The sequence below is a fragment of the Lissotriton helveticus genome, chromosome 11, assembly GCF_964261635.1.
Source record: "Lissotriton helveticus chromosome 11, aLisHel1.1, whole genome shotgun sequence".
Taxonomy (NCBI): Eukaryota; Metazoa; Chordata; class Amphibia; order Caudata; family Salamandridae; genus Lissotriton; species Lissotriton helveticus.
Genome location: NC_136072.1, coordinates 269,998,183 through 270,022,397, shown reverse-complemented (window position 1 = coordinate 270,022,397; position 24,215 = coordinate 269,998,183). Strand labels below are relative to the sequence as shown.

Here is a 24,215-nt window from a genome sequence, read left to right as displayed (position 1 = left end):
TGGCGGCCATCTGGGAGAAGTAGAGAACCGGGGAGAATGGTGGAGTCGGGGCTCCACATCAATTTGTTGGAGCTTCAGCGATTTTGCTAGCATTGAAAGCATTTCTTCCTTCTGTCTTCCTTCTGTCAAGGGGATGTTGGTGCAGATTTTCACGGACAACACCACCGCCAAGTGGTACTGCAATAAGTAGGGCAGGGGGGGTCGTGAACCCTTTGTCAAGAGGCCCTGCATCTCTGGACATGGCTGGAACTGCAGGGCTTAACTCAGGTGGCTAAACGCCTGGCAGGTTCTCTAAACTCCAGGGCAGACTAACTCGGCCATCGATGCCTAATGGATCACGAATTACGTCTCCAGTTGGAGGTGGTGCAAGCTCTTTCAGCAGGGAACGTGCAATGTCAGCAGTTTTGCGCCCTGGTGTTTCAAAGGCAGCTATCGCTCGGCGATGTTTTTCATTGAGAGTGGAGCTCAGGCCTCCTGTACGCCTTTTCACCCATACCACTTCTGCCTAGAGTTCTCAAGAAGCTCAAGAATGACCGAGCCCAAGCCATGTGGCTCCGGACTGGGCACAAAGAGTCTTGTATCCAGAGCTGCTTCGAATGAGCATCGATTCTCCAATTAGGCTACTCTTGGGGAGGATTTTTGTTGCAGCAGCAGGGCAGGGTCCTCCACTTGAACCTGTCAATTCTCTGCCTCCTTGCATGGAGATTGAGCAGCGACAGTTGATGGATTTCGACCTTCCTCCCAAAGTATGTAAGTTTATTTTAGCGGCCCTCCACTAAGACGATATACGCCTGCCATTGGCATAAAATTGTAAAATATTGCATAGAAAGGTCTATTGACCCTCTTTCTACTTCTCTACCTAATATTCAACTTTTTATTTTTACCCTTGCCCAGCATGGCTCTGCTTTGGGTACTCTCAAGAGTTCTGTCTGCTTTCTTGCGGCTGCCGGACCAACCCACTTTGTTCAAATCCCCTATAGTAAATTGATTTTTGAAAGGGCTTGTACATGCGTTTCCTCCTACGCCCTATGTTATGCTGCAGTAGGACCTTTGTTTGCTTCTCACATACCTTATGTTTGCTCCCTTTGAACCTTTGCACAATTGTCACCTCCAGCTGCTTACCATCAAGACAACCTTTCTGGTGGCGATAACATCTACCCCGAGGGTGTGTGAATTATAGGCTTTATCATGCAAGTCTCCCAACATGATGACCTTTTTAGGTCTCGCCTAGTGCAGCGCGCATGTGTTGCTCTTGGAATCACTTCAGACTTCCAACAGCCTTCTACGTGGTGGTCTACCTCCTCCCACACATCAGATTGGCCTTTGCGTGTGGCTTTCAATAATTAAAAGCACGCGAATGGCCAAAGATGGGTGCATGTCCCGCTTTTCCTCAAAACTTTCATTCTCCTGGCCTAGGGGTTTCGGGAGCGAGCAGTGGCGCGCAGGGTGCCATCTGTTATGGAGCAGGTTTCCTGCATTCCTTACAGCGCACGCTCACCTCTCGCGGGCCCCACTCGTGGGCTTGTCTGCCCGTTTCTTTCTGTCTCCTCCTTGTTAGTTGAGCTCTAGTGTATATCTTTCGTCTCTGCCAAGGGTCTTTCATCAGGGGCTATACGAACACATTCTGGGATTTTCATCACATAATCGCATAATACTCGTGTACATCAGCTGAATGAATTGACAGCCTGTTTCATAGACTCTGTATCCTGCAGGAAAACAGCTTACCCTTACTGGTTCATGCAGCCAATAGGGCGTGAAGGTAACGTAATGTGCTGGGGGGCCCTGCCCATTACTGAGTGCTTCAATCCTAATTGCATTTTAAGCCGCTTGCTCCTATACTAGCACTGTATGATTGGCGCGTCCGTCGTGTCCAGACTGCACATAAGGTTTGTGATTGGCGGAGGTTCCCGATGTGTTTACCTGGCCAGCAAAAACTGTCCAGCGCTAACGAATATTCAAAAAATCGAGAAGTAAGTACTTTGGGATTCCTCGAGCAAGAGACTAGAAGGTGACCCTATGCTCATTGCAGGGCCGGCCCTAAATCCTCTGTGTTACTTGCCTAAAATAAATTCTTTGAAGGTAGGAGTTATCTTCCTTTGGTTGTGTTATGCACACAAAAAAAAGCAGTACTGAGATCGGGTACTTTGTAATATTTTCTATGTCATACTGAAACTGCCCAAATGAGGTGGAATCATGTGATGTCTCTTCCTGCTGAGTATTATTAAATATGCAATGTGTCACACACTTTTTTTTAAAAATAAGAACAAATAAACACAAAAATCAGACTTGGTTATTTTACCCCATAGCAACGAAAGAATGTCTGTGAATGCAAAAAAGTCTGATTCCAAATATTGAATTTCTCGCTGTCACTCTGGTTTCCACCTATCCGGTTTTATACGGCATGACCGGTGTTTTAATGTTATACCGATACAAAAAAATGAAAAATAAAACACCTAAAAGCGATATGGTCACCTTATGAGTAAAATAATTTAAACAGTAAATGTTAAAAGAAAACACTTTACAATATGTTATACAGCTGCCCTAATGACCCCTGACTGATTATTAAACGAAACGCACAGAAAGGCCAAATGAAGAACGCACAGAAAGGCCAAATGAAGACAACTCAATATAAAGTTCTACTTAATCATCCCTGGACCTTTGCAGAATATTAAAACGTGAACAGATGACCCGTATTTTTCTCTTGAAATGATGGTACCCGTAACTGCCACACGAGAGAGAATATTATATAAATATTATTTGGTTCACTAAATCACGAACGCTGCCATCAGAACAGGGGACTACCAGTCCATACATGCCAGCATTTAAAACCAGCATTTGCAATGCAATAAGTCTCGCATTTACGCTAGTTTTAGCTATTGGCATTGTAAATGAAAATGCCTTTTATTTATGTTTTAAAAACCAAAACATAAATAAAAGTAATTGTCATTTACAATGCCAATAGCTCAAACTCGCAAAATGCGAGACCTATTGCATTGCAGAAGCTAGTTGGATAAGGTGGTGTTTCTCACCCATGCCTCATTCCTACGTAAAGTGGTAACCCCATTCCATCTGGGTCCGTCTGTCACGCTGCTCACCATTTATGCTTCCCCGCGTCCCTCTAAGGAAGAGGAGCATCTCCATCGCCTGAACCCAAAAAGAGTGTTGTTGTTCTATCTTGACAGCACTCGAGTTCCGGTGGATGACCAAGTCTTCGTATTACGTGGTAGCTAAAAAAATCTTTAAAAAAAAGGCCTGGTAGTTCAGAAACTAACGTTGGTCGTTCTCTGTTTTTAAGATCTGCTACACTCTAGCTAAAAGGAAACCTTCTGAGGATTAAGGGCCATTCCACCAGGGGGAAGACTGTGATCACTGCATTGGCTCGTGGTGGTCCAGTTCTGGATATCTGCCAGGCAGCAACGTGGGCATTTCTGCACACGTTTGCCAGTGCTTGGCTATCTATTCAAAGATAAGGGATCTGAAGCTAGATGTGTCTATCAGATGAACAAGTTACTTACCTATGGTAATGCATTATCCGGTAGATACCATATCTAGCTGCAGATTCCTTACAGACCCACCCATGCCTCCCTGCTCTTCGTACTCCTTTAATAGGGTAGGGTGAATTCTTTTTCGGGGCTCCGATTGTGACGCACACAGCGCTGTTCACTTCAAGGTTCTGCGCTTCTGGCATAGAAAAAGTAAAAGAACTGACGATCGCACACCTGGGTGGCGCCTATATAGGTACCGTGTTGTCCTAACTGAGGCGGTTCCGTCACAAGGAGCCGTACAGAGCCACCTGAACGCATGCTGGGGTACTGCTCATGCAAAAGTTTCCGGATCCAGTCTGGCACCTGGGGAAATTCAAAGTAAAGGAATTTGCAGCTAGATATTGTCTCTAGTAGATATTGTGTTACTGATGGTAAGTAACTTGTCCATTAGTGAGCATAAATTGAGAGGAATGAATTAACACATGATTTTTTATTTTATGATGTGAAAAGCATGATGAAATGCGAAACTGTATTTTTATGTTTTTTGGGAGAATGAACACTTTAAAGGCAGTGGCGGCTGCTCTAATTTAAAAGTGGTGCGCCAACACAAATGCGAGGGTGTGGAAAGGGAGGTAAGGGGGAAATAATAAATTAAATCACTAACCTGCCACCTCTGTGCTCCTCTCCCTACGCTGGTGCACTTCCCAGGCTCCCAAGGGCCAATCCAGATGCTGCTGTCATGCGGGTAATACTATTTACCAGCATGAGAGTAACGCAGTGATTGGCCTGAGTGGGCTGACTTGAAGCTCGCTCAGGCAGAGGGTCTGTTCCTGTTCTCCACCCAGCTGCGCAATACATTTCGGGTTGGAGAAATAGAAGTGTGCTTGTTGGTTTGGCTGTCCTAAAATGATCGGCCAAACAGATATGCTCACTTACATTGCCCACCACTCCTCCATGCTACTAACGTGACGCTCCATCAGGATGGCCCTGTCCTAAGACTCTGATGGCAGTTGTATTTATATAGCGATTACTGGGTCAGTACATTTAAAAAAAAAAAAAGATAAAATAATAAAGCCATTTTATTTTCAGTGTGGTTATGCTTCTTTGTCATAACGGAGGAGATGTCCCTGTTTAAAGGTGGTATCTAAAATGGCAGCCTCCTTATGTTAGCATAGCCGGAGTACGGCCGAAATGATTGACAGCGTCACAGTAAAACATTGCTATATGAAATAGCCTTGGTGTGCTGGTGTCGGTCTTGGTGGAAAGTCTAGCAAAGAAGGTGAGTTTTAACGGAGGGCCATCTCCATCATGCCAGCACCCCCTCGTTCAGGTGCACTGCAGCAGGCGTCAATTTGCGGCAGCATACGTATAAACATTAGAACTTTATTTACTTGGCATTGGTGAACTAAGCCTGCCTTTTTTAGCCTTATGTATGTATTTAAAAATATCATCTGTTACATGTGACATGGTAGAACGTCCTACTGGTAAGCCTGGTTGTAAGCCTCCATTGGATATGTTAATTCTAAGTCTTCTAGATATAGAGATTAAACTAATATGGAGTTTTTTATTTGAATCATGTTTAACAGGGACTAGCTTAAAGCTTTTGCTACAGTTCATTTGGTTGTCACAATTTTTGTCTAATTTAATTACTTTTTTACCCTTTGTTTAGTAATGGCCATTTCCTCTCCTGTTTTTTGCTACTGTTAAAGTGATACTTCAGTTTCCAATGCAAGATCATCCTTGTACTTTTCAAGAGCTATCTAATACTCTCCAAGAGGACTAAGGTTCTTTCTGGTCGCTATGTTAACCATTCATTCTTTATCACAGAATAGAGTGACTGACACTAATAATTGTATGAATATATTGGTCACACTTAATATCAACATAGTTGTACATATGAAATATTGAGCAGATTCTTATCTTCTGATTCTATATTTAAGTAATCTAAAGTGATTGGCTTTATTTGCTTCAAATTTATGATAAGAGTTTACTTTTCTGCTGACAGGTCAAATTTAGGGCAGGAAAAGCAAAAAGCAGTTAACCCTCCTGAGAGTAGAAAATCGTTTTCTAAGTCACCCAAGGTGCAGACTCCTACACCTCCTGGGCAACCAAAGGGAAACGTTTCTAAAAGGTAACTTTTTTTTTTAGGTTTCTAAATTATTTGTGCAATGTTTTGCTTGCTTTAATGTGTAGTTTTGGGTCTCAGCACAAAGTTAGACTACACATGTAGTTCTGCTATCAGAATCTTTATGATGTCAGTAAACCAGAATTACTTTGTATCTGAATTCTTTCATGGGTAGGTCTGTTAAATTTGCAAGTCTTGATTTCAGTAATTCCTTAAGAAAAACATCTGTTACCTTATCATGTAGGTTTATCTGTATGCAAACTTTCAATAGATTTAACATTTTTACAGTGTCTCAAAAAGCTGAGGGGTAGATCGTGGGAGACTCCTGGAAATTTTGGAAAGTTTTGCATTTACAGGAATGCTCCTGCTCCATGTCCTCATTCATCTATTGTTTATTGGGAGTATTACCTACAATCTTCAGCAGGAATGTGTATTTGAATATTTTTTCTTGTCCACTTAGAAGTTATCACTCCCTCAGTGTCTGTCCATCAGGTCTTTCGTTTCCACCCAGGAATGTTCACTCTAGAGAATAGCTAACTAAAATGTTTCCTTCTGAAGAATGACACTGTACTATTACCCTGATATGGGAACAGTCTTCTTATTTTTTTATTTTTTTATTTTTTTTATCCAAAGCAGAGTGGAAATAGTGCTAGAACTTAGTTAATCGTTCAGGGAATAATGTGTCTGTCGGCTTGCTCCTTTATCCCAGCCTGGTTGATTGTTATAAAGAGAAGGGGCTTGCTTTAGAACTGCTTCGGCATCTCTGTACTGTGGCACTATTGCTGAGAATGACTCATTTATGACTTTCACACTTCTGGTGTGTATAAAATGAATTCGATTTGGCAGTCTTCATCTAATATTGTGTTACACGCCTTTGGTAAATTACACAACGTGTGATTTTGTGGATTTTTATTGTCCTCTATTTGAGTTTCAGTACTTAAAATCTGGTTAGGTGCATTTACTTTGCCATTTGCAGTGTCTGCTTAAACTGATGGTGGTTGAGTTTGACCTCTTTTCTAGAAGCACTTGAAGATTCTTGAGGAGTATTGGAAGTTTTTTAAATTGAGTTTCAAGCTCAACAGCACAACAGTGAAGGGCACGTTAACTGAGAGTGCGTCCATACATATGTGAAATATTCTCTATATACCCGGAGGAGAATGCAACCTGAAGTAAAAATGCCACAGTACTCATGTTTCACATCACAAAGTGTGTCTATACATCTTTCTAATTTGTTCTCCACAGATTCATCAGGAGACAAAACCTTCCTGCAATGTCTACCATAGGCCACTAAGATTCAGCTGTTTTCCCCCTCATGTGTTCACCTCCACTCTGCAAGAGATGCAAATGAGTACTCTATGGCATCAAGTAAAACGTCCTTCAATGGGCCCCAAATGTTGCTGGGTCTGTAAGATATGGGTATCTGCTCTGCATAGATCTCTAGCTGCTCGTTGAAATAAATAAGGGTGTTTAGCCACTATTCCCTGCTCTGAGCTCTGTCTCTACCCCAGCAATATGCCACCTGATGCTTTGCTAGTAATTGGGCTGTGGCCACAACTGGTCTGCTAACGTTTGGTATGTCTTTCACCCTCTACAGTGCAACCATTAGATTAGTAGGCAGCTCCTTACTGCTTCTTTGAAAGGGCAGCCAGTACCCTCCCAAGTACATTCAGACCGCCTTACAACTCAATGCTAAATGCTGGAAACTCGTCCCAGGTTCCCCACAGACTATAGGCTGGCTTGGTTTTGACAAAAGCCTGGTGGAAAGACCGCTTGTACAGCACACCAGGCGGTATATGTGGGCTCTGCGGTGATATATGAAGTCTTGAGCTCAGCATCAAGGAGACCTCTCTAACCACAAAGATTTCGGAGGTGACTACAAGAGATCTGCAGTGGTGGTTACTGGACCTCGATTGGGTTAGCGGCATACCCCTCTCCCTACCCCACGCAGAACTGACAGTTGTGACTGATGCTTTCCTTCTGGGTTGGGGAGCCCACTTGGAAGAGGTGGAGATCAGAGGATTCTCTTCTCTGGCAGAGTCCTGGTTCCATATCAGCCTCATGGAGCTGAGGGCCATTCACTTGGTGTTTACAGGCTTCCATCCATCGCTCAAAGGAAGGATGGTATAGGTGCTAATGGCCAACACCAACGCCATATGGTATTGCTCAAGCAGGTAGGTGGGGGAACAAACCCCGTGGCAGAAGCCACTGCACCTGTAGAAGTGGTTGGACCATCACATGATTTTCTTGGTGGTGAACCATCTGGTAGGATTTTTGGATGCCGTGGTGGATAAACACTGCCTCGGATGCGTAGCACCTCACGGATGGCAATTGCATCCGGAGGTGGTGCAAGGTCCCCCCACCCCCGTAAGGAGAGACTTCCCTTAATCTATTTATCACAGTGGAGCAGGTGCATGTCAGTAGTGATGCTCGCTGGCGTTTCCAAGAAAAGTCTAGGTAGGAGACTTGCTCCGCTTATTGTGGAACTTCGAAGATCAGGACTGAGCAGGCCCAAGAGATGCTAGTGGCCCCGGTTTGGGCATGGGGAAATGCTATTCAGAACTCTTGGGCGAGAGCATCTGCCCTTCAATTGGGCTACCTCTCCTGTAGGATCTGGTGTCACAGCAAAAGGGCAGGGTTCTGCAACCGGGCCTGAAGAACCTCCTGCTTGCTCCAGAGTCGGAGGATGTCATCTTGGCAGCCAGGTGTCCCTCGGCATACACGTCAGTCGTTCGGACAGGTTTGTAGCTTGGTGTGGCACTTCAGATATACCCACGCATGGGGAAGTTATGGCGTTGTTATTTGTATGGTCTCTTGCCAAGCAAGGCTGTGCTCTTGCACAGTTAATGGCTACCTTTTGGCTCTTTCTGCCTTTTTGTGGTTGCCAGATTAACACTCCTTATTTAAATCACCTTTTGTGATGTGTTCTTCTCCTTTTGTCATGCCACATTGGGACCTTAACTTAGTCCTCACTTACTTGAAATGTTCTCCCTTTAAACCACTTCACAGCTGTACGTTGCAGGTTATCAATGTAAATATTGTTTTCCTTGTCACCTTAACATCTGAGCAGTAAGTGAGCTTCAGGCTCTCTGTGTTAAATGGCTGTACGCTACCTTTTCCCCAGACACCCTGGTTCTGCTGTTGCTTGCAGCCTTTGTACCCAAAGTTGTGATTCTGTTCCACATTGATCAAACCATCACCCTGCAGTAGTTCTATGCTCCATATTCTATGGAGAGGGGCTATATGGTTTGGACCCCAAAAGAGCACAGATCTTTTACATGGTGCTTGCCAGAGGTGTACAAGCAGCGCTTTGTGGTGTTTGCGGTAGTGCAATAGGATCTGCTATGCACTGGCCAAAATACAGTCTGCATCAGGACTGCAAGCTCATTCCACCAGGGCCATAGCTGCTACCTCAGCTTTGGCAAGTGGAGTTCCTATCTAGACATCTTCCAGGCGGCTACATGGACGTCACTCCGTACTATAACAAAACACTACTGTCTGGACAGTTTGGTTCTCTTAGGGGGGACAATATAACCACTTGGTCCTGCAGGACTTTCTGGTTTGAGTCCATCGACCGACTCCCCTCCAAATATGTACTGCTTTGTTATCTCTTCAAAAGATGAGGAATCTGCGGCTAGAATGGTCTATCAGAAGAATAAGTTACTGATCATCAGTAAAATCTTTTCTGGCAAACATTATCAAACTGCACCTTCCTACCTGACGCCAAATCCATTAATAAGATCTCAAGTCTGGGTGTAGTGAAGGTTTATTACAATTAGTCAGTCTTACTTACCGATCCTTTTCTTAGTAGTTCTGCCCCTCTGCAAGATTTGCGGGACCCCCTCCAGGATACAGGAGCGCCTAGAAGAAAAGAGGAGGAAAAGGGAAGGAACTTCTGCATACTGTACGTTTCTTAGGAAAGAATTCCTACTGATGTACATTATAACATTATTTTGGAAAAACGACCACCTGTAACTATCAAGTCATCAGTTGAAATAAAACATGCCATTATCAAACCAATACGGCCTCCTCGCTTCTGTTTCCGCCCGTCCCTCCCACATGCCCATTGTAGCCATCTAGGAAGGGGAACTTTAACATTGGGAACCCTAACCTTTGTGACGGCCTCTAAGGCTGGCACTGGCGTAAAAACATTAATAAGTTTCCCTTGTGAAAGTGGCCGCTCTTGAATAGCCATCTGTACAGCAGTCAGTATTTTCTCAGTGGAAGTGCCCTTAACTGAATGAACAATTACAGAATTTATAGTAGGCACTGAAGGCAATAGGGCTTGCCCTGGCAGGTCAGCACTTGCTGGTACTGCCAACAAGGTGAGCAAAACATATGGAGTTAAGTGTATATAAATAATCTAACCAGACCAGCATATTATCGTAGCTCTTGAGCAGTGAGATTCACTATATTGGGGAATAGTATGTAACTAGCTAATGCTCGCTAGATAGCCCTGTCAGTTAAGGGGACTTGTGCGTACTGGTGCAAGTACATGTGGATGGGCACCTCAGAACCAAGTTTGATGTTCTCAATGTGAATGTGGTATTCTTAAGAGCAGATGTGCTCTATATTGTGTTGGTGTTGCAACAACTGTGTTCATTAAATGTATTGCTATTGGCATCCGCAGCCGTGAAGTTGACCCAAGAATAAAAGACTTTAAAATGGTGGCCGTTGTGGGCTTCCAACGTGAAAACAGTCACCTGCATTTGTAAGGCCATGTACAGTTTAAATGTGCATGGACAGCAGGTCTGCAATTAGAATAGGCTGTGGCAGCACCATGGTTGGACTAGCAATGGAAAGAAAGAGCAAACACAAAAATGAGTTGTCCTATTAAAATTTCAAGCTTGGAAACCCCAACAGTCAAACTATGGTGCTTCCTAAATGAATCCCCAGCACTGCGAACGTCTCCGGTGGTAGATGTAACGGTTATGAATGGCATGCACAAGAACTAATCTGGAGACCCATGGATAAGTACCAGACCATCTTTGGTAGTGCCATTTTGCAGGGATTCTATTTGGAAACCGAACTGTCCGTGGGACCACAAGATGTCAGAATGTAGAGACTGAGTCACCATACCACATCAGTATCTATGGGCCCAAATTAGACTAGCTCACAGTGCCTTGCCTGCCCTACTATCCTTCCCAGAGTAAATGTAAATTAGCAACCTAGAACACAACACTCTAGTCCCCAAGGAACTGTGGAAATGGACGACCACCTTTTTGTTTCCTTATTTAATCGTGTCTACAGTAAACTAAAGATAGAGACAAGGAAAGTTTACAATATGTATTGAAACTATTTTGCTCTATTATGAAGCAACTGTGCTGCGATTTGAAAACATATACAACTGAGCAAAGTAATCAGCATTATGAGGAAACTGTATACAATAAAAAGCGATTAGCATGGCGAAAGACATCTGCCTAAGCCTACCCTCACTACTTAAGCACAGTGATATATCAGTGATCTCTCTGGGATTAGAACTGGACCCCATACCTGCCATTTGTCATTGGGTGGTCTGCATCTCAGTGTTGCGCAAGGGTGGTGTGCCTGTTCCAGCATCTTTCCTCTCTTGTAGAATCCTCCTCTGTTTTCCAAAGGGCAAGTCTCAGTTTCTATGATAAGTGTCATGATAAAACACAGCAGCTGTGCCTTTGTGTTGTCTAAATGTTAGGATATGTTGCTGACCGATCTCAGGAAAACATAGCACCATATTGTTCAACCTTGTACTAAATGTTCAGACTGAATGCCAAGAAGAACTGAATGTGCAGTGTATTTCTAAAATAAGATCATGGCTTAAATGAAACGTTTTATGCATCTGTGCTAAGCAGCCTACAACGTGTGATGTTAGGCTAAAATAAGGCAGAATCATAGTGGGCCTTAAAGGGAATTTACTACACTATAAAAGGCGGAACCCAGGCAGGAGGGATGCAAAGCTATGTGCTTGTGAGGAGTATATCCTAAGGTAAGTGGCTGTATTTTCTGTTGAAGCAGGTGCTGCTTTCCTTTTCCTATGACCATACCTTCTTGCAGCACATAGGGACTTTAGTCCCTGAATTCACTTTTTGACCATGTGACTATAGATGTATTCTGTGTACATCTGGAGCTGAAGGGTCTAGGTTTCATGCAAAAGGGCCTGTATTCTCATTGAATATTGGGGTCGGTGGTGGACCTCACAGGTGCTTTATTTTTAACTAGATGTACAGAATCAGTCATGGATTCACTCAGGTGACCCTTTCTAATCCAGACCTGTGCCTTACACTTAAGTCAGCTTTTGCTGTCTGGTGACACTCTGTTACAGGCATAGAACCTGTTGATTAGTGTCACATCTACTTATTGATGATCAGGCAGTATGGGGATAAATCGCACCGTTTTTTAGACACCACTTCAGTTGTTTGTGGGATGGATTGTTGAAACTCCACGTATCCGTTTACTTGGTAAGGGGTTGGTTTAATCATGTAATTATTTTTTTGATGACCAAACACTAGCCCTTCTTACCTCCCATTTTCACAATACATATAAAACTACAACAGAAGTATAAAACTAGTTTTAGATATTCTTTAATGCAGTGAACAAATTATGTAAAAAAGGTAGCCAATGTCTAGCTGTTATATATTTTTTGAATTCGCATTGGTTAATGACAGGCTAGGTTGCAAAAGCAGTAAATAATTAATTATGCCCAATTTGCCCATTCAGCTAATTTATCTAGGTTAACTCGCCAAGGGATGATCATGGAAACCTAATAAAAGGGATGAGAAAGCATACAGTCTGGAAAATGATCTGTTTGTGTTGCAGTATTATCTGGAATGAAGGATATTACACATTTTATGATGTTTGGAAGTTTTCCTATGATACAGGTTGCTTTTGATGCATGATGGGACGCTGGGGGAAAGCACTGTTTTTTAGCTTTTTTGCCACAATCAAATGCATTAGTTATTGTGCATTATCAACTGGTGGGCTCTTCAATTTGAAGTTAGTCATTTGTATAATTTTAGTTGTATTTAAATATAGCACTTTGTAAGAATATGAACCTCATGCAAGATTGTTTCTCTTTTTAGAAGTGGAAGCTCATCTAATGTGTTGATACCACAAGAAGACGACCCCAACATTTTAAATAATACAGAAAAGAAGCCTGGGCACGTGCCCAAGAAAGAGACTTCTCGAGGTGTAAAGCGCAGTGCCAGCCCTGATTACACCAGGACCCATTCTCCTAGTACTGCAAAAAAATCCAAATTGCTTGTGCACAAAGAGGCTCATTCAGAAACTAACAGAACATACAAGACTAAGAAGAGGCACATTGACCAAGAACAGCCTTTGAAATCTGCACAATTGCCATCAACCAGCAAAATCCATACCAGAAAGGGTGGAGCTTCAGGTAGTTCCCCGAATCAGAAAAGAAAAAGGACAGATAGTTTATCTTCTTTGAAGGGTGTGCCAGCAGTTGAGGCATCTGGTGTTTTCGAAAGGTCTTCAAAACCCACCAAGCTGGCTTCAAAATCGGTGACCTCAGCCAAAGCTGGGTGTAGCACCATCACTGATTCTTCCTCTTCAGCATCTACATCTTCATCCTCCTCTGCTATTGCTTCTGCTTCTTCCATTGTACCTCAAGGTGCAAGAGGGAAACCTGGAAAAGAACAGAACAAGACTAGGCGATCCCGTTCTGCATCTAGCCCCAGTCCTCGAAGAAGTAGTCGTGAGAAAGACCAGACCAAAAGCAGTGGATCTTCTAAGTTTGACTGGGCAGCTCGCTTCAGCCCAAAAGTTAGCTTACCTAAAACAAAACTGTCTCTCCCAGGGTCTTCCAAGTCTGAAGCATCTAAACCTGGACCGTCTGGGCTACAGGCAAAATTAGCCAGTAAGTACACCCAAGTCAAATCTATTATTCCTTTCGTTAATGTAGAGTTTTTATGTTGGTGATTGTATTTTAGGCCAGTTCTCATTTTGCAGGGTCTTGTTTATTTTTAGTATTGGAGATCTAAATTAATTTGAAGGTTTCTTTGCTAAGCAATTTAAATTAAAAGTAGAAGCTTTTTTCTCTTTTGTGGAGGGGCTTGATGAAATGTATTCACCCGACCTCCACATTGCGAGTGAAATTGTACAAGTGACATAAATTAAAATATAATTACTTCTGTTCTCTCCACTGCTGATACCGTTTAAAAAGGTAGGTGATGTAGTATTTTCTTCACCTTCTGAAGTATCCTCTCCCATTTCAGTAATAGTTACTTGTCCAGCTATCTCTTACCTAGATCTGCTTTTTTCTGAGGTCACTTTAATGATCTTGTGTCCTACCAACATTTATATCATTCTTACAGAGTGCAACATGTCCGGTCATTGATATTTATCCTTCACTCTTTTTGATGGATGCTTCTCCCCCCAATATATGGCGCCTCATTTCTTTCTACTTTGGATGTGGTATTACATGGGCGCTGAAGGTGCCACCCAACGCACGGACATCTATTTTTTTGTTTTCTGTTCAGCATGGACCCAAAGTTTCTTTCCTCTGATCATTTTTCCTCAGAATTTTCGAAACTTTGTTCAGAGTTTTCTCCCTGTGCAATTCCTGTGGTACAGAAGACTATTTCGATCTGCATGAGCTCTGTCTGATACCTGGGGTCCAAGCATGGCTTTTACGTGAGCAGTGTGGCTGCATGCTCATTTCAAGGAGCAAGTGGCCAATCTCTTCATAGCAGAGGCTTGAGATGAATGACAAGGGAAGCAGTGTGGTTAGTGATCTAGGTCCTACGCTAGGTCTTGCACTGGCTCACCACTGATTAGTAAGTACAAGAAGAGGCACAAGAAGTACCACAGCAGGTGGCTATTTATTTGACTCTGGATTTGGTACTGGTGCCAGAGACTGAGCCAAAATCTTCTAGTCCCTTGCATCAAAACAACTTGGATAGCTGCCTTCATCCAGGCTACGCTGGCCCTTTTCTGCACCACCGTAGCTCCCTCGGGTGTGTCTATTGGCCTCAAGGAAGCTTTGGGGTAAAATCTGCACCTAGAGGTAGGGATATGTCATGATTGTGCCAGATCGTAGCAGGTTGGGGATCCTCTTATTTTAGTATCTTCACAGCTGCCTGGTAAAGGCATGCTTTCCAAAGCCAATGTCAAACTTCCTGCAGGCCACTATCTTCCTTCTCTTTGACCTGAGGTGCTCCATCAACCTCCTCTGGTTTCACTTCCAGCCATTTTTTCTTCATCTGGAGGAATTTGAAAGTCTGTCCCTCAAGGGCTTCTTGCCTCAAAGTGGGTTTAGAACATTCTGCCTGTGCATGTGGTGTTTCAGGAGGTAGATTTTTTTTTTTTTTTTACGCTGACTGTTCTGGACCGGTTTACCTCCTGCATCTGGCTGGTAGACCGCAGTCGGTGGCACATGTGTCCTCCAGTTGTGGTTTCTCTTCTCCTTTCACTGGGGAATCCTCATGGCCAGTATCTGAATTTCCCCAGAGGCCTGCAGTTGTGGCTGGTGACAGAACACCTTATATGCTAGAATCTTTTGTGTCCCTTACCATCTGTGGCCCACGTTGTTGATGTCTCCTTGCTCCATTTGGGCCGTCCTCTCGATGCACTGAGGATAAGAGGCCTTTGGTCACTTTCGGAGTGAAAATTTCATATTTGCCAGCTCGCAATTAATGCAACCTGCCTGGCTCTGAAGGTGTTCCTGCTATCCATCTACAGCTAGTTGGTACAGATCCCAACGGACAACATAACAGTGATGTTGTATACACCAACAATAAGGGTGGCATGCTCTTGCTTCCCCTGTCTGAAGGTGCTGAAGCTATGGTCTGAGACTCCGGCTCATGATATCTGGCTGATTGTTAACCATCTGGCAGACTCCGTGAACATGTGCGCTAATTTTCATCTGTTGCCTTCTTCCCAAACACACGTGTCATTTTCATCTGAATGTGTTTTATTCCATCTTTACCCTCTGTGCAACATTTTCGGTGGACTTGGGTGTGTATATGAGAGCACACATTGCCCTCTTGTTTTGCTCACTGCTGTATCCTCCATTTTTTGTAAAACATATTATTGCTTTGTACACAAATTCACACAGTAATACAAATTATGAAAATTGGGTACAGACATGGCAGATGTGAGAATCATTGAAATAAAAGGAGACTTAGGTGTTCACATAAAGATATGTGCAGACTGAGACAGTTGTGAGCAATCCATACATGGGTACTTTGCAGCATATATATATATATATATATATATATATATATATATATATATACATGTATATGTATGTATGTATGTGCCAGGGCAAGGCCAGACACTCCTCCACCTACCCACAAAATCCTACTCTCCCATTGTCTAACAACCTTAAACCACCCCAACTCATTTGACCGCAGCTTCATCAGGCCCTAGGGGTGTAGCAGGGTCTGTCAGGGATTCACCGTATGGTCCCCTGAGGGTTCAGTCTAGGGCAAGCATACATCACTGCCTCCCTTGCTGGTAGGATTGGGGTCCTATACACCCCCCCTGTCTCCCCTCCGGATTGCCTCTCGCTTACATTCCCCCTATTTAATCCCTTATTTCCACCACTTATACAAATGACTGCGTCCAGCTGACTTCAAACTCATCGTTAACTGTCCATGCGCAAGAATAAGTGTAAAATCTGTGAACCTATCAGTTACCTTGTGAGCTGCACTGTCTGTGGAAGTCCAACAAGCGCAATTGTGAGGTGCTCTCAAAATAACTATAGGTGGCTCTACAGAGGACCTGTGACACAATGTCCCAGTAGGTCAGCACAGGGCAGATTCAGAACATGTTAGTCTGCATCCCACACACCATAGCGGAGGCAAGCCGAGGAGGCCCTAAACAGGGCATGGATGTGCTGCGGTTGCGGTGTGAGCTGTCCTGTGCAAAAAAATTAAACTGAATTGATGTAAACCTTGCACTGCAGGATACTTTAGGGGTACAGGCCAGGGTCCCCTTCAAAGCTGCGTCTTCAAGAGGGCCCAAGATTCGCCACCCATCACTGTTGTAATGGAACCAAATCCACCTGGGCTCCCTTCAAATAGGGCCTGGGAGGGAAACAAGTTTAACTGCCCTAGTCTCCCCAGTTATAAGTAAGAGGTAAAGGAGGCAGTCCTGTTATGGGGGCAGTCATGTTATGGAAAATCTGCAGTTACCGAATCCCACCAACTATGTACCTTGCCTGTCAAGGCCCTGTATAAAAGAAAATGCCTAGCCGGAAGGTTCTAAGTCTCTTGCAAATCACCTCCTGTGAACAGATCTCCCAATATAGTGAGACCTGCCTCAACCCACGTGTGCAGGCCTTCCCATTTCCCACCGGAGTGGGCTAAGACTGTGCCATCACCAAGGGGTGCTCAGAAGTATACGGAACCCTTGTGTTTGCCCTCTCCATCACCCTGGTCCAGACATCTTGCAGTCCTAACCAATATATTGTCACCACGTACTACGAATGTGTAGCTGGTTTCAGCTGGAGCCGGATTCATAGTTCCCGATGGGGCAACCCATGCTGTGTGGCTCAAAGCATCCCAGAGGTAAGAAAGCCAGCTGGCCACTCACTGTAGCTGTGCCACCAAAGAAGATAATTTGAGATCCAGTGCTGCCATTGTTCTCCTCAACCATGGCAAGAAAAGCGCACATTTTGCAGGGCCACTCAATGTCTAGAGAAGCCCCTGTACAGGGTCAAGAGGACGCTGTCCAATTCCCGAATAATGGTTCCGCTGGTAGAGCGGCAAACATATAAAAAAAACCGCAGTTGTATCCCCTTTTTCAAAACCGGTATTCAGCCTCTCACCGTAAGAGGGAGTGTGCTCTAAAAGGGGACTGAGTATTGTATCGCAGAGAGAGCCCTGCAGTAATTACCCTTAAATCTTTGCTCCAATGATCTATATATTGCCACATAGTTTAAGGCCCATCCTAAGCAGGGTGGCATATAGGAATTTTCCAGTGAAGGGAGTTGGACACCTTCCGGATGTCTATGGACCGAATTAGAGAGTTCAGACTCTCAGCGGGGGAGGGAATATGCCCATTTTAAGCTTCAGTTACTTTAGGTGCCAGGGATGCAGCATAGGAGGCATAGAACTCACTGGGTAACCCTTCTGACATTGACATCTTACCCCACGACAACTCCTTAATTGCGCCCTTCACCTCCTGAACAGAGATATTGGCGCTGATCCTCACCGCCGTCTCAGGGTCCAGAACAGGAAGGGAGAAATCAGCTACTACTACAGTATGTCCCCTTCTGCTGCCACGCCAGAGGCGTACATCTCGCGGTAATACAGAGTAAAAACTCCATTAATCTGCTCCTGAGAGAACACATTCCGGCCAGTGCCATTCTGAAATTGGAGTATTGTTTTCCTTGCTCTTCTCTCGGAGGAGACCAGCCAGCATGCTTCCCAACTTATCTCTCTCCGCATTAGCAATATAATCCTTTTAGTCATACTGCCTCAAACGTTCCAAACAATTGCTCTTTCCTCGAATTGATGTGCCCTACCTTCAGCCTCCACACCTAGATCCTGGGACAAACAATTCAGTACCCCCTCCTGCCGCTTGATGTTGGCATGCAGTTGTGTGCGTACCCTCAGCTGATTGGAGATAGTGCCCCTGCACTACTACCTTGAGGGTGTTCCACTCAACCCCGAGCGATAGCTCAATTCCTGTAGTCTTCTGCCAGGAGAACCGGGGTATAGTCGCCCGGTTGGGACATGAGCACTGTGGACTGGCCAACTAGAAGTACAGAGTAAGGGGTTCTGGCCAGAGTACGTCCTTGCCAAATATTGCGCATCCACCAATCGCTCATATATGGCATTGCAGCGAAACATCAAATCCAAACTAACATATCTGTGTAGGGCAAAGTGAAAGGATTAGGCTCGGAGCCTGCCAGCTACGTATAAGCTCCCATTGCCCTAGCCACGTGCGGACAAACCCTGTCGATTTATGTGCTGGCGACTGGGGCTAAGACTGATCTGAGTAGTGGTCTACCACATAGTTGGAATACCTTCCAGTTAACCTTGGATAGTGCAATGCAGTTGTTAGTAGGGGACGTCAGGCTAGCCAGGACAGAATGCTGGTCAGAATTCGGGGCACACAGATGAAGCAGTACCAGATCCTTGCCGTCCAATTGATCCATCACCAAGACTGCGCCCCCTCAGGGTCTACCGTTGCATTATGCAATTGGAAAGGTACGCCGGGCCTGATCCAAATCAGTTCTCCCTTGCAAATGCAGAGTATGCTGTGTGGTAGGGTTGCCCCCTCCACCTGTTTCGGAGAGCCCTACCCTCAGTCTGTCAAGTGTGTCTCCTGCAAAAAACGCTATTGTGCCCCTCTGCAGTTTATGTATGCAAGGTCATTATAGCGCTTGGATGGTATCTTCAGTACCCGCACATTCTAAGTAATCAAAAGAATGCGATCTGACATTGTCGTACTAGTGTGTGTCCCCAGCCAGTCACTGCACACAACCTCCTCCACTGCACGTACATGGACTACGAAAATAACAAAAAAGAATATCCCAACTAGCCAACAAAACACCCACATCCCCCCACCCGAACTGTGCCATGAAAGCATCCTGTTCTTCGTCTTTTTTAAGTTTTTATTTATTGCAAGGAAAAAAGCAGCAAACATCAGTCATATATTACAATAACACAAAGAATGGATTTGACTTTACATGAGAGCGAGAGGATAAAGCATTTACTTATGTAAATCATAATAATATTGTTCCTATATCCAATCAGTAATGGGGGCCCATATCTTTACTCCCATAGCCCTCCTCTTTAATCCTTTAGTTTTGTAAACAGCAAGTTCAAAATTATACATCAATAATTTTTCTCTCCAACTAAAAAAAGAAAATGGGTCAGGATTAATCCACTCTCTTTTGATACAGGCCCTTATTACAGCCATACAAATAAAGAGGAAACATATTGTGGCTTTCGGTCTTGGTTGCAATACAATACCCGAAGCACAGCCTGTTAAAACCAACTCGCTGGTTATATTAATCGTGTATCCCAAAATTTCAGCCAAAAATCGTTCAATACAGAAAAAAAATCCATTCAATTTAGGGCATAGAAAAAAACACATGAACCGTATCGGCAGCATATTGGCCACATCTATTACATTTAGCTCCAGTGGTTGAACTCCATTTCGAGACTTTCTTGGGGGTATAATATAAATCATGTATAACCATGTAATGCTGAGATTTCATTATCCCTGTAATAAGGACTCGGTTTGACAACATAAAGGATTCATAAATAAGCATACCAGATATCCCAAGCTGTTTCCCATTTTGTTTGACATAATACCATATCATCAGGAAATTCCTGAATCAAACACATATAAAAGTGACCTATTAATGTCTTTTTCATCATATTTTCAGTTAAGGGAATTTTAATCATTCAATCTTGTGCTACTTGTCCTAACGTCTGTAGGAAACTGCAAATTTGTAAATATTTAAAAAATTCATTTTTTGGTATGCCATAAGCACTTTGTACATCTGTAAAGGACATTAAATTTCCTTCTGTATAAAGATCCCCTATATAGTTTATTCCTTTAAAGCTCCATCTGATGGCACTTGGATCCCGAAATATATAAGGAAGTAAATCAGAAGCAGTGAATGGTGCATATACATTATATTTTGAGATTCCCAGATGTCTCCTAACCATTTTCCACACCTTATAAGCCGCTATAAGGATCTTAAATTTCGTTTTCTTAAAATGACTAGGCTCCACCACCCTAAGTAGGCAGCCCTTTATCTCCTCGCCCATTACCAGTTCATATATTGATGGAGCGTTACAAAAAGGAATTGGAGCTTTATCACCAACCACCAGTGGACTAATAAATTGTAGAGAGGCAGCTATATAATAAAAAAGAAAATGAGGAATACTCCAGCCCCCACACTCTTTCGGGAGAATAATTTTTTTATAAGCTCTACGTTGGCGTTTATAACCCCACACAAATCTAGTGGTTACTCTCTCTAATTTTTTAAAGCATTCAAGAGGAAATTCGACGGGTATTGTGCGGAACATATATATAAATTTGGGCAATATCAGCATTTTAAGCAAATTGGCTCTACCATATAACGATAGATGAAGATGATTAAGTCTTTCTAGGGTCCGATTAACTTTAATTACTGCAGGATTCATGTTAAGTTCAGGAATTTTTGAGACTGGGAGTGAGATCTAGATCCCCAAATATGTAAATTCGGAGACTGTAGCTATAGACGAAGGTCGATCGTCTCCTACATACAAAATCTGCGTTTTGGACAGATTTAACTTATATCCTGAAAAGGATCCAAACTGTGTCGCTAAATTATCTGATAAGTAGCGTAGTTCCTATATCAGTTGTAACCACCACGATGTCATCTGCATAAGCTAATGCACGATAATCTGTATGAGCTAAGTGAATTGGTTTAATATATAAATACAAATTTAAACGATTTAAAAAAAGATCCATATAAACGGCAAAAAGAAGAGGTGAGCAGGGGCACCCTTGCCGCGTGCCACGAGTGATAGAAAACGGGGAGGATGTTTGACCGTCTAAGCTTATTGAGGCATAAGGGGATTGATATATATCTTTTAAAGCAGTTAAGATACCAGGGCCAAACCCCTTTCTACTTAAGGAGTCCCACATGTATGCCCAATTGACCGTGTCGAATGCTTTCTCAGCATCCAGCAGGGTCACTCCAGTGGTGGTTTTAGTAGCCTGGGCCCAATCAATTATTGTAATTAAGCGACGTATATGATCTGCAGTATCCCGTGATGGGATAAACCCATGCTGAAATCTCGAAACGATCGGTGAGATAATACCAGAAAGACGTGAGGCTAACATTTTTGAGTATACTTTGCTATCTGAGTTAATTAGCGATATGGGTCGGTAAGATGAAGGGACTAAGGGGGAATTTATCTTTTTTGAGAAAGACAATTATTACTGATTCCTTCCAAGAAGATGGAATTTTCCCTTTTTAAGCCTCCCAAAAAAGCAAACTCATTTCTTTTTTAAGAACTTGTCGGAAAGTCTTATAAAATTCCAGAGGAATAGCATGGGGTCCAACAGCTTTACCTAATGCCAGGGACAATAAGGATGATTCAATTTCTTCCCAGCTAATTGGGGTATCCATTTGCTCAGATTCTTCTAGTGATAGAATGGTACTGGGTAAGAGATGACTGAAATCTGTTACTCTACCTTCGATGTCCCCAGTAATTTCCTGTGAATACAATTTACAGTTAAATTCGCGAAAGATCTCTAATATTTCCAATGGACTATTGTGAGGCTGCCCTGAGTCATCCAAAATGTTATCTATTCTAGCAGAAACCTCCTTCTGTCTAAGCCTCTTAGCTAAGTGTCTCCCTGAGTTTTCTCCCAACTCATACATTTCAGATCTAAAGGCAGCAATTTGTTGCTCTAATCTTGTAGCAAGGCTTTGATAAATTCTTGCCTTTTGTATAGCTAGATTTTTCAAAATTTGATGTGTATTTATCCCTTGGCTACAAGCCGACATCAGCTCAATTTCAATATCTCGCAATTTGTTCATCTCAGTGTCTTCTATCTTTCTGACTTCCCGTTGTTTATTGATTGAAAAACTTGAAGTTTCTCCTCGTACCCCAGATTTAAAAGCATCCCTGACCATCTCTATTGATGCCGAACCATGATTAATTAAAAAAAACTCCGGAATCCACCTCTCCATATGCCCAATGTAAAGAGGATCGAATAATAACTTACGCTCGAAGGTCCATGGCCTAAGAGGAGGACGAAAATCAATATCCAAATCAAGGCTAATTGGATTATGGTCTGATATTATTTTGTAGATGTGGGTGGGTCTGCACACCGGAAAGTAACCAATGTACTCGGAATGTAACTAAAGTTATCAAAATATATGCGTGCGAAGCATGGGGAAAGGGTACCACAATCCCTGGATAAAATGCTTAAATGGAGTCCTTGAGACCAAGAACTATACAACACACAGCTTTCTGGCAATCCTGCCTCAAAAGTTATAAATAAATCATTTTCACTAACGTTTTCTGATGTTTAAACACAAAACATTTTGCACATTTATTGGCAATTTTTCGCATACATTCTTTGGAACATAATAACTCAGTATATTAGAATGAAACATACGTTAAATATGAAATCAAAAAACCGAAATCAGTGAGTCACAAGTAAAAAGACATTAATCAAATCAAGACAACCCAATGCATTTCGGGTTCAACCGAACCCTTCTTCAGGGGTTATGATAAAGCTTCAATGTTCAAGTTCTCTGGGCAGGTTCAGGTAACAAATCTACAACAAAAGTATTGATACATGTCACATATTAATAACTTCCTAAGGTTTGCATTCTCCCAGAATACCAAAGTTTCTGTGTAAAATCCAAAAGGCAAAAAGAGTCCAAGAACCAAGAAGAAATTGAAAACTGAATAACAACCATGCCGTGATTCACACATCTGATATGAACATGAAGTGAAAAGAGTCCTAACCATTGTGAATCATATATGTAGATGGTGTGCTTAAGAATTAAAAGACACCGATGATAAGTGTGCTCTAAAAACAATCTCATAATAAGTTATGTCCACAAATACCTTAATTCCTACACTGTTTAAAAGAGGTGAGGAGAAGTCATCCGGTCAAAGGTAAAATGATGCTGTAAAAAGCAAACCTAATTGTAAATCTGCACTGTAGTGGACCCAAGTGTCTAATAAAGGTGAAATAATGTGCCTACTGTGTCTGATATATTCAAAAGGAATCTGCTAGAATGTGTAGTACTCCGTATGTAAACCTCCTGCAGTCCGTCTCTCTATGGAAATTATAAAATATACAAATCTCCAGTGTAACAAATGTCAATTGGATGAACTAACGAAATCTCAACATCGGGAAATGCATTCCCTTCTTACCGGTGTAGACACGATAAGTGAACCATCCACGTTGTCAATTACAGATTGAAAAAACTCGCTCCCAGCGAAAAAAGCCTAAACAAAACGAAGACGCTGTTAGAAGTGAATTCGTATTAATCATCTACTCGTAACTATGAAGCCCCTGGTATTTTGAAGGTCCCTTACCCTCGAACGAATCCTGCCTCCAGCAATGTAGTCGATAACTTCAGTTAGTCCACAAGTTAGAAGACTCGGTCAAAATGCGCGAGTCTTCCCGGTGTTTAACGTGATGTAAGCCATGTGTAAACATGAAAAAAGGACTACACTTCAAAAACAACCTGCTCCAATATGGCGGTTCCAATAATCTCCTCAATGCAGGGTTCTAGACTACCCTCGAATGCTGTAAACTCTCAAAGAGTAAATTAAATAAAATAAATAAAAAAACAGAATGAAATAAGTGAACGTGATAATATAAAATATGCATACATTGATAAATAATACGTGAAGAAATAACACTTCTACTTGATGAAATGGGGAAATGCAATATTACCCTGTACAATCTCAAATCCATACGGAAATTTACAAGAAACATAGGAGTTCATAATGGTCATTTAGACCCCCCCGGGATTATGGTCCCCAATTTTTTGATCCATTCGGTCTCTTTGCGCGCTAATAAGGTGTTGATGTCCATACCTGAGTGTGGTATTATATGTTCTAGGATAGTAAAACGTAGTTGAGGAATGGTATGTGTGGCATTAACCCAATGCGCAGATAATGATG

At 42.8% G+C, this 24,215-nt stretch overlaps 1 protein-coding gene across 11 annotated transcripts in view; it reads left to right on the top strand.

Annotated features, from left to right (window-relative positions):
* Positions 1-24,215, top strand: part of TRIP12 (thyroid hormone receptor interactor 12) — a 1,008,257-nt gene that overhangs the window by 144,778 nt on the left and 839,264 nt on the right. For 9 of the 11 annotated variants that reach the window (XM_078668151.1, XM_078668155.1, XM_078668150.1 and 6 more), the window contains exons 4-5: positions 5,491-5,616; positions 12,663-13,459. In XM_078668151.1, coding sequence (XP_078524277.1) covers positions 5,491-5,616; positions 12,663-13,459 — 923 coding nt within the window. The remainder of the gene's footprint in view (positions 1-5,490; positions 5,617-12,662; positions 13,460-24,215) is intronic. The other 2 variants (XM_078668159.1, XM_078668158.1) reach the window with 1 other exon arrangement.